Below are 14,297 nucleotides of genomic sequence, written 5' to 3'. Positions count from 1 at the left end.
ATGCTGCACTGCCAGCATCTACATCTGCAACATCACTTCATTCCCTTTCACAGATTCGAGAGGGTCTATAGCAACTCTTCAGCTTTATTAATTCTACAATTCAGTCTCAAATTCACATAAAAAATTATACAATTTTTTAATCCAGGATTTACTCCTTTGAAAGAAGTTATTATAGCTATTTAAAGAACCCAGACACTTCAAATATCTGAACCCCAAAGATACAATAATTTTAAAGTAATCTTTACAATATTTGTAATTAAGTACTTTATCTCAACACAGTTGACTTCCAAGGTTGTCAAGCCAGTGTCCAAAATATTCTAACTTACCCGTGGGAGTGGCAGCTGTCTGAGCTCACATTTAACATAGTTTACAATTCCAAAACAACAGAGAAAAACACCATCCATAAAGCTACGTGGCATTCTCTACTGTAGTGTTTTCAAAAGTTCGTTCAATGGGATGTTGGTAAGTATTTAATTAAAAAAAGGGTTCCATCTTTAGATAAGGATACATTCAAACTGGAATAGAAGGAATTCTTAGAAACTTTAATATGCCAATAGGCAGGTTTGCAAAGTCTCCAACTTATTTGTCCGTGGAACCTTTTATACCCATGAGCATCTCTTAGGAATAAATGCTCCACAGAGCAAGTCTTGACAAATACAGCTTTGACATTTTGGTGCATTCAGAGGCTTCACTAACTCCTTAGACTATGAGACATCAGTCTATTTCTTAAAATTAACAACAAACGTAATAGTTATAGCCAGTACGTCTGGAATTTCAGACTCAGAAAGTAAGCATATGGGCGATGAGAAGGGAATACACCTGTTCTTCATACTCTATCATTTTCACCTCCCCAGCAAAAATATGTTCAGAATCCCCATGTTAACCACTCTTAATGACAGCTGTGCAAAACACCTGAACAAACCAACCAAATATACAGACTCCTTGAAGCAAAATGATGGAATAAAGTTTTCACTGTCCCAAGTGGAAAAATGCACACGTGCCATATTAACAATTTATAATTATATATTTAGAAATGGTAACCTCAGTTTTCACTTAAGAATCTATATGCTGTGGAAGCAACCTAAGTGTCCACTGACAGATGAATGGATAAAGAAGATGTGGCACATATATACAATGGAATATTAGTCAACCATAAAAAGAAAAAAAATTGAACTATCTGTAGTGAGGTGGATGGACCTAGAGTCTGTCATACAGAGTGAAGTCAGAAAGAGAAAAACAAATACCGTATGCTAACACATATATATGGAATCTAAAAAAACAAAAACAAAAAAATGGTTCTGATGAACCTAGGGTCAGGATAGGAATAAAGACGCAGACATAGAGAATGGACTTGAGGACATGGGGAGGGGGAAGGGTAAGCTGGGAAGAAGTGACAGAGTAGCACTGACATATATACACTACCAAACGTAAAATACATAGCTAGTGGGAAGCAGCTGCATAGCACAGGGAGATTGGCTTGGTGCTTTGTGACCACCTAGAGGGGTGGGATAGGGAGGGTGGGAGGGAGACACAAGAGGGAGGGGATATGGGGATATATGTATAGCTGATTCACTTTGTGATACAGCAGAAACTAACACAACACTGTAAAGCAATTATACTCCAATAAAGATGTTAACAAAAAAAAAGAATCTAGGGCTTCCCTGGTGGCGCAGTGGTTGAGAGTCTGCCTGCCGATGCAGGGGACACGGGTTCATGCCCCGGTCTGGGAGGATCCCACATGCCGCGGAGCGGCTGGGCCCGTGAGCCATGGCTGCTGAGCGGGCGCGTCCGGAGCCTGTGCTCCGCAGCGGGAGAGGCCACAACAGTGAGAGGCCCGCATACCACAAAAAAAAAAAAAAAAAAAAAAAAAAGAATCTATATGCTGTTTAGTTGGTAACATTTATAGAGCTACCTTCTTTGAAGTACTACTGAATAATTCAAGTTGCTATGGAAAACTTCTCTTTACTGAGGAGTTCTTTTACTTTAGAGAAGTTTTTATCAACCTCAGCACAACTGACATTTTGGGCTGGATAAATCTTTGTTTTGAGAAGTTGTCTTGTCCATTGTAGGATGTTGAACAGCACCCCTGCCTCCCCTCACTAGATGTCAATAGCATCCTACTAGGTTTGACAATCAAAAAAGATCCCCAGAGAATTCCCTGGTGGTCCAATAGTTAGGACTCCACGCTTTCACTGCTGAGGGCGAGGGTTCAATCCCTGGTCGAGGAACTAAGATCCCACAAGCCGTGTGGCGTGGCCGAAAAAAAAACAAAAAACAAAAACCCCCCAAAAATATATCCAGATGTCACTTAGATATAAGAAGCCAATCATCCCCAGTTGAGATCCATTTCTGTTGAGCAAAAATTAAAGCTTACACCTTGACCTTGACTCTGCTTTCCTGGGAAATGTCCATTTTACAGGCATACTGTGACTTACACACATCAACAAACATCTACTAATTAGTAGCATTAGCGATCTTTCTAAATTCTGTGTGGTCAGAAACATAAGTAATTTGTGAGTGATAGAGAACGGTCAGAAGAAAGCAGTCTACACATTTCAAAGAGAATTAGAGTAATGTGTAATTTTACTATCATTATATTAGTAAGAATTATCTGAATCATAATGTTTATTTGGCAAATATTTAGCCATTAGAAAAACGTTAATTGTACATTATAACCTGTTAAGGATAATGATTGAGGCAGTCTAAGAACAACAAATGCAACAATCGTCAATGGCTAGCTCAGACCATGTTCTATTCCTCGACCAAATATTCTCCATGAAATTCTCAATTCAAAAATCTCAAGTCTTGTCTTTAAACTGCTAGCTTATACTGTAGCCTCATCACTTTTTAAAAATTATCACAAAGAAACCCTTCACATGTCATCAGGAAGAATCCTGGCATGTGCCAAGAAGTACATTATCTAGTTTTAAAGCCATTTCTTCTATAACCACATCTTCAGTTTTATCATAATTGTCAACTCCAGATACATCACTCTCTTTATTTTGTTCTTTTCTTACTGTCTTTAAACACTTGTCAAGTCTATTTATGAACAAGTCCACATCCTGTGTCTTCATACCGATGGCTGATGCAGCATTGAGGTAAGCACAAGGGTAATTATTTGTATGTGACATAAAGCCTCTGAAAGTGTAGCCACTCACAGTCTGCACAGACCCAAGAGGCACAACCCTGAAAGGGAAAAGATTTACCAATTTAGAATGCCTGGTGATGTTAAGAGTATCACCCATAAACAAAAGAAAGCTGTGTTACTAAGCCTTACACCTACTTAGTAAGAAGTTTAATAAAAGCCATAAATCGTAGCCTATGAAAACAGACTGCAGCCTTAAAATAAAATTATACAATGCACTTCACATAGGAAAGTACTACCTGATGCTTACCATTTACTTAGTTTCTATTAAAGAGCTACAAGCTCTAGGAATCAAAAACACCTTTACATCTTCAAAAAGGTAAAAAGAAAGTTATTTCTGTTTTTGTATCAAATAACAGAATCTGACTTCACATATACATACTTTAATGGAATATTTAAGTTTGTAAATCAAACCACTTTGATTAACTGCCATGTATCGCCTCAAGTAATCAATAGACTAGAATTACATCTATCTGATCATGTTATGCAATGGAAGGTTTTAAAGCCAGGATCCAGCAGAAATTACATAACTGCTTACAGTGGGTTGATGGTCAGCAATCAGTAATATTCAGCAATGGTACATGCATTTTTAAAGCTTGATTTCACTGTCATACTTGATATAAGCAGATTTCTAACAGTACTTTTTTTTTTAAGAGCTCAATTAAGATCAACCTCAACATAAAGACAAATAGTGGCAACACTAAAAAGCAAGGCCAAGAAAAGCATTTTAGAAGTGTCAAAACTATGCTGCATATAGATATAGCTCATCAAGGTAAAAGGTGAATTAATCTAAGATTTTCTTCCTTTTAAAAAGTTGTTCTTTGATGTGAAATCTCTAACCTCTGGTAGTCAGAGAGAAATTCTTTAGCAGAAGCACGTAAAGAAGAGTACTTAGAGCAAGGTACTTTTCAAGTCATTTTTCTCTGACCTCATCAAACATAAAATGAAAAATGAAATTCATCTTAAGCTATGTACATATAAAAGCAAAAAGTAGATTTTTCAAAGGCAGTACTTAGACAAGAACTGCATAGCGTTTTCAGCTTAGGAAATGGACTTTTCCTTAAAAACACTTTCACTTAAACTTAGTAATGCAGACAACTTATTTCTAACACCATAATGTGACACCACTGAAGATAATCTAACAAAGGAAAATAAAGACAAAAATTTGTACAGAGGGGTAATGAACTTTGTTTTTGTATGTCTATTAAAGCAAACAAGATTCTTTCCTGTGACTATTTCACGTTCCACAGGTGACTGACTGTGTGACAGCCTTACAGATTCTCTACCTCATCATTCTTTTCCTCCACGATGAATTCTCAGGTGCAGTTCAGCACATACTTGGGGGACTTATTGTTAAAGAAAGGTGCTTTATTAGAGTTAATTTTGAAAAGTGAAATAAATCCAATCCTCTTTTAAACATACTTACCTGGCTCCAGAAACCTGTCTGGTAAAAAGCATGGAGCCAAGCTGAGTGACAGCTTTGTCACAGTGTTTATCTAGTGTTTTAAGTGTCATAGCTGAAAAAGAAAAAAGTATTCCAGTGAGCCTTGGTTCACCAGCACAAAACCACTTAAGAAACAAACAATCACAGAGACATCACTTTTTTTATTGTGCTAATAAACATGCAACATAAAATTTACCATCTTACCCAATTTTTAGGTATACAGTTCAGTGGTATTAAATACATTCAATCTTGTTACACAACGATCACCACCATCCATTCCCATAACTTTATCTTATAAAACTGACACTCTATACCTATTAAACAATAATTCCCCATTCTCCCCTCCCCCTGGCAACCAGCATTACACTTTCTGTCTATGATTTTGAGTACTCCAAGTACCTCATATAGGTGGAATCATACAGCATTTGTCTTTTTGTGACTGTCTTATTTCATGGAGACATCACTTTTTATTCATTGTCACATGGCACCATTTCACTTTAATGCATTTAATAAATTATAGTAAAGATTTGTTTCCATATCAGAGAAAAGTATGTTAACATAAACATGCTCAGAATCAGAAGAGAATTTCCATATCACCCTTCCAAAAAGTGAATTTTCCAATTAAATAAATGGAACAATGACATGGATAATATGACTTACCGTATTAGATACTTTACAAATATAATCTCAATCATTTTTAACAACTTTGTATGTGAGGGATCATTATCTCTACTTATAGACAGGGAAAAGGAAGTTAGAGGCTAGTACATGGCAGAACTGGGATTCAAATCATACCGTATCACCTTCTATAAAATCTACATAGATTATAAACCAACAAAGGACTGATTGGGGTGATTTTATTATCTATCAATGGCCAAATGGTTTTCCAAGGAAGCCCATTCCTGAAAAAGGCTTCAATTACAAATTATTATTTCCTTACTTTCCTCAGATATACATGAAATATGAACTATATTATACTATATATATTCACAAATTAAAAGGGGTAATCATGAAGTTTAAAAGTTAGTTAAATGCATAAAAGTCAACATTCTTTTTATCCTGTTTAGTAGTTCTTGTACTACATGACAAAATGAAATGATCATAAATACAGATTCCTCTAACACAGGCATACTCAAGAAAATAAATAAAACAGCATTAAAAATTATAAGAATATCTTTAATGTTATGATGTTTTGTTAACTGGTAGAAATTTTAAAATATTTATATAGAGTCCTTATCAGTGACCAAGTTATTTTGGTGAGAAGCAAGAGTTAAAAGTATTATTTTCCATATATTCAGTATAACACTTAACATAGATTTGAATTCTTTCAGCGTATAGGTTTTATCTTAGAAATACATTACAGCATTTATAAAGGCTGACTAAACTTTTAAAATTTACAAATTAGCACTGTAATGAAATTAGATACATCACTGTAACCAGAAATAATTCATACTCTTTCCAGAAACACCAGCTTCCCACTGGGGATGGTTCAGAAGTACTGTGGGTTTTTTTTTAAGAAAAAAAATTACCTAAAGATATGGGATTGTGAGGTGTATGCAACACTCTTTCATTGTAGGCTTCTGACAGCTTCTTTAGTTGGTTGGACAAATATGAAAACATTTCCTGCAACAACAAAATGTTACATTTAAAGAAAATCAAATAAATAAATACTCACTGCAACTTGCTAGATTTAATAAAACAACCCTAACTGCTGTACAGTCTATGCTGTAAATTAACTCCTTCATATGCCCTAGGAGCAATTATTTTCCTTTGCCACAATATAGAAAGATTTAAAGCTGCCAGAATTATCAGAAACCACAGGATTTCAAGGTAAAGAACCAGCACATTTCCTGCTCTGGGGCTATCACATATCTATCACAAATCCTTCCTCTTTTCAGAACCTCCAGGGCTACCACTCTAGTCCAAGCAGCCATCAGCCTCTCCCCTGGACCACAGCAATAGATTCTAAATGACTTCTCTGCCTACTTTCCCACCCCTCCAGACAGAGGCCGCAGTGGTCTCTCAAAAACATGAATCAGATCATGTCCCTCCCAACGACTTCCTCCTGTAAGTGTTAAAAAAAAACCAAACTCTTCATCCACGTGATACACCCCAGCCAACACACCCAACTCAGTGACAGTCATTCCCTCCGCTCACGACCTGCTAGCCACATCAGCCTCCTTTCCAATCCCTGAACATGTCAGAACCTTTGTGCCTGCTTCCCCTGGACTTGGAAAGCTCTTCTCCCAGATGAGTCCATGAGTGGTCCCTTTTGTCACAATGTAAGGAGACCTTTCTTTATTACTTCCCTGTTAAAGTAGCTCTCCGACTCTGCCCACCCCCAACTCCCAATCTCCCTCCAACACCATTACCTATTTTGGTTCCTTCACTATACTTACCACAGTCTGAAATTTCTCTTTTATTTGCTTAAATAAATATTGCCTATGACTACCTATTAGAATGGAAAAACTCCTTGAAAGCAGGGACTTTCTATCTTCTTCACCACTGCTTTCCCAACAGCAAGAAAAACGTGCCAGACTTTTAGTATGTGCCAGACTTAGGAAGAGGACGTTTAACAATGTATTTCCTTTAAATATTATAAACTTAAAATTAACAATTCCCTTAACTCAATTAAAAGAATACAGCATCTAAAAACTAAAAATTGTATTCTTGATCCTACTCTGAAAAATAGTGTATACCCAGTAGTAAAAAATAAAAATACATATATTTTACAAGTACAAAATCTCATGTGCACATGTATGTGAGAATTTAATAAACCTACAAATAAATATTGAGTTGGCAACTGTTTGACCTAAAATTGTATTTTCTTCTCTTAGTAAGCACTTCAAAAGTGTTGAAATGAAAATCTTCCCAAGTGAGTCTGCAGCTGAACAAAACCCATTTGCACTGACCTCCTCCAGCCACAGTCAAAACATATAAACTCTAATGATGCACCAAAGAGCCAAGGGCCAACAGAGTACCTGAGTGGAGACAAAAGGAAATGATACTTCAACTTCAAAGGCCACATAAGCGGCTTCAGTTTTCTCTAAGGTGTGGGTTGCATAGTCTGATCCCACACTGAGACCCAGAGTAGCTCTTTCATGTCTAAAGTACGTAGTAGATGACTAACTCCGTCTTTTGTTAGGTAAAAATTTAAAAAAGAGGGAAATTCTTACCAGGTTTATGAATTATTAATGAGTCTCCTTAAGACCACAAACATTTTTATCCTTGTCAACACAGTATATTTTATATTCTGAACTAAAAAAACTTTAATAGTCATTCTTAAATTTTTAGGATATTTTATAAGATCAATTCTCAGCATGCCAGAATGATGAAATCTTAGATCACTAAAATGTACTGATTCTTTTTATATTCAAAAAGCTAACACCCACATCTGTCATACTGAATGAAGCTATAAGTAAACATACTGTTATATGTAATAAGTCTTTCTCTTTTGTCATTAAAAAAAGTGTATAGAAATACTTAAGGATGCATATGTTATCACCATTTGCAGAAACAGAAAAAAGAGTAGGCATCTTTTCTTAGACATATAAAGATTTCCTGGCCCCTCCTTCTTAAACTAATATTGATGTTCACTTCAGAAGGTGCAACAATAAGAAAATCAAATGAAATTTAAAAATCAAGAGTTTTTCCTGCAACTGAAACAATTCATAATCTTTTAGTACCACACCAGAGTTAATGAAGAGTTCAATTCCTAGGTTTCATTTATATATTTTCATCTACTATGAGGTAACTAGGTCATAATTTAAATGCTCAGTATTGGGAATTCCTTGGCAGTCCAGTGGTTAGGACTTGGCACTTTCACTGCCGAAGGCCCGGGTTCAATCTGGTCGGAGATCTAAGATCCCACAAGCCACGTGGCGAGGCCAAAAAGAAAAGAAAAGAAATGCTCAGCGTTGTTTAAGAAAGAAAAAAGGAGTCATACATTTTAATTTAGATATTAACTGTTGATTCTTCTTCATTATATTATATACCAAAGTCTTAATCTGCATCTAATTCTCTCTTACTCTCAAATTCATTAACCTCTCATAAGCAGAAACAAATCTGATAGCCAGGAAATGCCTTTTACAGACTTCTACATTTTCCCCCCTAACAACAAAAAAACTTTTCAATTGTGAGGGCCAATTTAGAATATTATTCTATCTAGTCATGGCTGCCACAATAATCACCAATGCGGTTACACTTGTAGGGTGAAAGGAACCTGATGAGTAGTTAATTTGTCCTTAATTTGTCCTTAGCTATTTCTAAAAAAAAAAAAAAAAAAAAAAAAAGTTTCCTTAGTAACACCCCTAGAGGGTGCTTTTAAATTTACTAATGCATACATGGCTATTAAAAAACTAATTTTCCCAATGTTCAATTTCTAATATTTAACAAATTAGTTCTAACCAGTTCTATAAATAACTTGCTAATGCCACTACAACTGTAGCTAACATTAGGATAAAAATCTTCAGACTATAAACGTAATACTAACTCAATCACGTATCACTAGTAAATGGGAGTAAACAAAAAAGAATATATTAGTGAGTCCAGTTCACATCCATCTGCAAATATTTTTAGTATCTCTACTCCATATAAAGTGTTATGATAGGTAATCCAATAAGCAAAGCAGTTTACAATATCTTAAAGCTCAATGTACTGAATCCTACAGTATTTTTCATATTAAGGTCCTAAATGCTCTCCCATTGATATCACTACATTTTAAAAATATCATTTAAGAGACTGTACCACTATTTCCTACACTGCTACTTAGCTAAGCAATTTTTATCTGATATATCAAAGGTACTCCAGAACCTGCACTATTTTTTGCTACAGTTAGATCTATAACTGACATTTATTATAAAATACTTCCGTAAAGGGAGAAATTTATAAGCACCCCAAGCAAATGTATACAGAAAGATCTTACTTAAAAGAAATGAAATATTATCGATTTTCTATGTCTCTTGTGCTGTATTTAACTTAATTTTAAAAGACTCTTCACTAGAGATAAACTGAACTGTATACCTGAATGCTAATGTCAGCTACATTTCTAGAAAAATACAAAACTTTACACCATAATTCAAGATGTTAATGGAAGAGAAGTTGAATTATATTAAGCATTATCTTTCGTATAGTCTTTTGCAAACTGATTTGCAGTTGTGAAGCCCAGCATCTAGCTTATTCCTTCCCATAACTCAAAGATGTGCATAATTCACTAAATTTTAAAGAAAAAGGTCTTATGCTTATGCTGCTACATATTACAGGAGAAGATAAAAGAGAACTTCACATATTATTACAATATGCCTCATAAGGTGGCACAATATGCCTCATAAGGTGGCCTCAAAAAAAGGAAACATAACAAGTAGTCTGGTATTTCATTAATAACATGGAAGGTTGGATGGACAACGGACTGTTGTTATGCATCCACACACACAGATGTCCTTAAGTGAAGACAACGGTACTAAATGAGGGATGCTGCTATCTGTAACTGTGGCCAGGCCACAGTGTCCAGGCATACTCCTTGCATCACAGGCTAAAGCACTGCTTTCAAACTCTTCTGTTGAAGCCCCATATCCAGGCCTGAAATCTGACACTTTGGTTGAGATTCAACTACTCTACTTTCAGGGATGCAAATCTTCTAAGTTCCCAAACTTAGCTTTATTATAGGACATTGTTTGAAGCTGTATGTCTTATGCTCTCCAAGTTTCAGCTAACAAATTCCAGCCACAGGAGCAGCCAGTCCTCTGTCATTCCTCTTCTGCTCTTGTCCAATTCAGCAGATATTTGCAACAATGAATGATTATCTGCCTGCCCTGTTCAGCAAAGCACTCTTCTAAAAGTAAAGCTAAGCAGAATTATAATGATCTTCTCCAGAACCAAATGTGAAGGATGAATGTCTAAGACTGATCCTTCCTTCTGCATAGAGCAACTCAAAGAAATAGTTTCTACAATTTTCACCCCTTTTCTTAAAGGCCTCTTCAGTTAAACTTCCTGGTCACTTCTCCCCTCAGTGAAGCAGATGTGTTGATCAGGAAGGGGCTAAGAGCAAAGAGGTTCAATTCACACCCAGAGTTCCACTCTCTTTGATCCTTTCACCCTTCAAAAAAAAAAAGGCTTGAGAAGAAATGGCTTCAAGCTGAGTTCTTGTCTGCCTCTACTGTGAAAAAGATAAAGCCTTCTTGGAAGATGTAGAGCTAAATGAAATAAACTAAAAATATCATTGTGGTGAATAAGGGCAAGGAATAAAAACAAAATCCTAAGTTGTCTTTTAACACTCCTTTTTTAGTAGGCAATAACACCAATAATATAAAGAGGAGCTCTCAGTGATGGTATATAAATAGCTCTGGCTGGAGCAATATAGCTTTGCCTCGGCTTCTCCAGAGCTAAACCAATAAACTATCACGATTAAATTTTCACAGTCCAAAAGCAAGTCCATTTAAACAAAAGAGGCCTTTACTTCCGCAACAAATCCAATAAAAAAACAATATTTATGCTACATATATGCAATTATGGTTTATGGAGGACATCCACATTTTTCAACAAAAAGACTTTCCTGTTGAATGAAGTTGGTAAAAAGGAAACTTTATGCTCTTACAATGATAGAGTTCTCAAAGTTCTCAAATGAGCTTTTTTTTTTTTTTTTTTTTGCGGTACGTGGGCCTCTCACTGTTGTGGCCTCTCCCGCCACGGAGCACAGGCTCCAGATGCGCAGGCTCAGCGGCCATGGCTCACGGGCCCAGCCGCTCCATGGCACGTGGGATCCTCCCGGACTGGGGCACGAACCCGTGTCCCCTGCATTGGCAGGCAGACTCTCAACCACTGCGCCACCAGGGAAGCCCTCAAATGAGCATTTTTATACTCTGACAATTACTACTATAGATAGTTTCTGTTCTAAGTAAATTCTATACAAAGAATTTTAAATAAAACCAATGACTACATTAGAGCCTTTGGGGTTTTACACACCTCCACTAGATAAGAATAGAGGTCAGGAGATTATCATTTTTATGGCTCAAATGCTTAGCACACAGCAGGTAAACACTTCCACAACAGTGGATGGGTGACTGGAAGCAGTGGGAAGAGTGGGAAGACAGAAAGTGCAGAGGCTTTAGCATCACCTAGACTTGGGTTCTGGCACTTATATGTGCTCCTTGGGTAAGTATACTTGTTCTAGCCTCAATTTCATCTGTAAAATGGGGATAATACCTACCTCAGAAACCTGCTCTGAGTAGTACATGAAATGAATAATGAATTTGTTATAATGAAAATAATGAATTCATTATAATGAATATAATGAACCTAGCAGAATTCCTGGCATACAGCAGACATTCATAAAAATATGTTTCCTACCCACCTATTTTTCCCTTAGCCTAAAATAGTTTTCAGGTTGAAATGACTAACATTAGCTAGCAGGACTCCTACAGACACATGCTAATACCCTGCAGTTATAATCCTATTCTTGTCCTGTCCCTGTTCATTCCACTCTACACTATCTAGATAAAGGAAAAGAACGAAGTTCTGGATGTTACAAAGCAAGTTACCGCTTGACATCTAAAATGGAGTCATCCAATTCATAACACTAAAAACATAAAATTTCCCCACAAAATATTTACCTGATGATTAACAAAGGACAAGGTCACAACGAAAAGCAGAGCTGGGCTGCCTACTCGATCCATTCACCAGCTGAGCTACATATTGCTGCAGGTCAGTCTCAAAGAAGATGGAATTTCATTCTTGCTAAGCAAAATGTACACCTGCATGGGCCTTTGGTATCACCTAAAAGTAGCTGAAAATTTTAAAGTCAAACCCTAAATGTCAATGGTCAGAAGAAGCATGGCATAATAGAAATTCTTAGATTCCAAAAAGATGACAGAACAACCCTAATATCAACAATTCCAAAATCCTTAGGGGTCAGAAAAAGTACTTTTGGAAGAGGAGTATCCACTAGGGAGGAAGCCCTACTCCCAGAAGTACAGTGCCTGTTACATACAACAGGTAATCACCATTTTAACTTATTCCTTTTCACAAGTTTTCAACTATATCCATATGGAGAAATGTCTCTATAAGAACATCTAAGTCACAATGGAAGTCAGTATCAAAATGTTATTTGCTTTCTGCCTAATTTTATAGAAAGATACTTATTCTGTGTAAAACAAGAAAAGACTGTACAACAGTGGATCTATGTGTTCCCAAATGCCCTGCATTAGTTCATCCTATAAATATCTGATGAGCATCTACTATATAACAAGCAAAGGATGCTAAGAATAGAGGGATCAATCGGCAAACTCCAAAGTAGGCAGTAATCTACTAGACTACCCAAAATCAAGGACCAAGTTTCACTTCAGACACCTGACGGTAATTTTTTAGGGATGTGCATTCAAACAGTCAGTTTAATTTGCTAATTAAATAAGTTTACTATAAAATTACTCAAGACATATTAGTTTATATGGCAAATATTTAATATTATTAGCTATTATTATTTACAGTTTCAATTCAAGAAGAACAAAAACAGGAAAAACTAAATAGTATGTTTATTTGATATTATAATAGCATATAAAAATTAAAAAATTTGCATCTATAAAGTATAGTTTTAAAATGTCTAACTTAAAACTTTGTGTAATGGTTTTATTGTTTGAGCTACAACATATTCTATTTATTTAGTTTAAAAATGAAATTTTAGCCAAACCTGCAGACTGATATAAGGTAAAAAGTAGCTACGGTATAAGAAAAGATTATAACTATGACAAATAAAAATACCAGAAATAAATAGAAAACTAACAAGTTATATTTTCAAGCTTTGATATTTGAGATATTTGTGCAGTTCACCTCAAACTCCATGAAATATTATCTATGTATAAGTATTAAAATGCTATGATACATTCCTCTCCAAGTTTCCATTACAGATAAAAGTGACCTGTGTGCCCCAAAATAATGGGTTTTAAACTTGGGTGTGCATCAGATTTATTAGGGAAGGTTGGTTAAAATGCAGTGTCTAAGCCCCACTCCAGACCTACTGAATCTAAACTTACCCTAAAGGAAAGTGATCTAAATCACAAAATCTCCAATAATTGCACAATACTTTGCTTTCCAGACTCAGTCTAAAATACCCTTTAAGAATTCTACACTTATGCTAGTCATCAATTCTAGCCTACAATTAAACCATGGGGGCCACTTAATAAGTGCACAAGTTGCATTTTCATAGAATAGATGTCACTTCTTCTAGTGACACTTGACCCTGTGAGAGCTGGGCTAAGGTGCCCCAGCTGGGTTAGGTGATATATGCTCTCATATACTCTGCTTGTTCTTTCATAACTCTCATCAGACTTGTAATTATTTATTTAATATGTAGATTTCCCCAACTACAATTTCCTTAAGGGTAACGACTATGTCAGTCTTGTTTGTAAATTTAACCTTAGGGCCTATGCATAAACATTTCTTTGCTTGAATGAATGAACGAGCAGGGGCCAGTGCTGCTCAGGTAATGTGGGACCAGACCACAAAGGATCATGATGGATCATAATGGGAGGCTAAGGAGTTTGGACTTTGTCTTACAGGCAACCAAAAAAAGCAACCAAAACCCAAAGCGGAATAACTTGAAGAAAAGTGCATTTTTAGAATATAATCTTTTTTTTTTTTTTTTTTTGGTCACGCTGAGCAGCTTGTGGGATCTTAGTTCCCTGACCTGGGATTGAACGTGCGCCCTCGGCAGTGAAA

At 36.0% G+C, this 14,297-nt stretch overlaps 1 protein-coding gene across 2 annotated transcripts in view; it reads right to left on the bottom strand.

Moving 5' to 3' along the window:
* Nucleotides 1-2,620: 2,620 nt before the first annotated feature.
* The window catches only part of SEPSECS (Sep (O-phosphoserine) tRNA:Sec (selenocysteine) tRNA synthase), a 34,910-nt gene continuing 23,233 nt past the window's right edge, over nt 2,621-14,297 (bottom strand). For both annotated transcript variants that reach the window (XM_060082585.1, XM_060082667.1), the window contains exons 9-11: nt 6,119-6,212; nt 4,572-4,662; nt 2,621-3,186 (exon numbers count right to left, since the gene is read on the bottom strand). In XM_060082585.1, the coding sequence (XP_059938568.1) occupies nt 2,883-3,186; nt 4,572-4,662; nt 6,119-6,212 (489 nt within the window). In that variant the 3' untranslated portion in view covers nt 2,621-2,882. The remainder of the gene's footprint in view (nt 3,187-4,571; nt 4,663-6,118; nt 6,213-14,297) is intronic.

This window comes from Mesoplodon densirostris, chromosome 1 (assembly GCF_025265405.1).
Source record: "Mesoplodon densirostris isolate mMesDen1 chromosome 1, mMesDen1 primary haplotype, whole genome shotgun sequence".
Taxonomy (NCBI): domain Eukaryota; kingdom Metazoa; phylum Chordata; class Mammalia; order Artiodactyla; family Ziphiidae; genus Mesoplodon; species Mesoplodon densirostris.
Note: the sequence above shows the minus strand (reverse complement) of the source record. Positions and strands in the feature narration are given on the sequence as shown.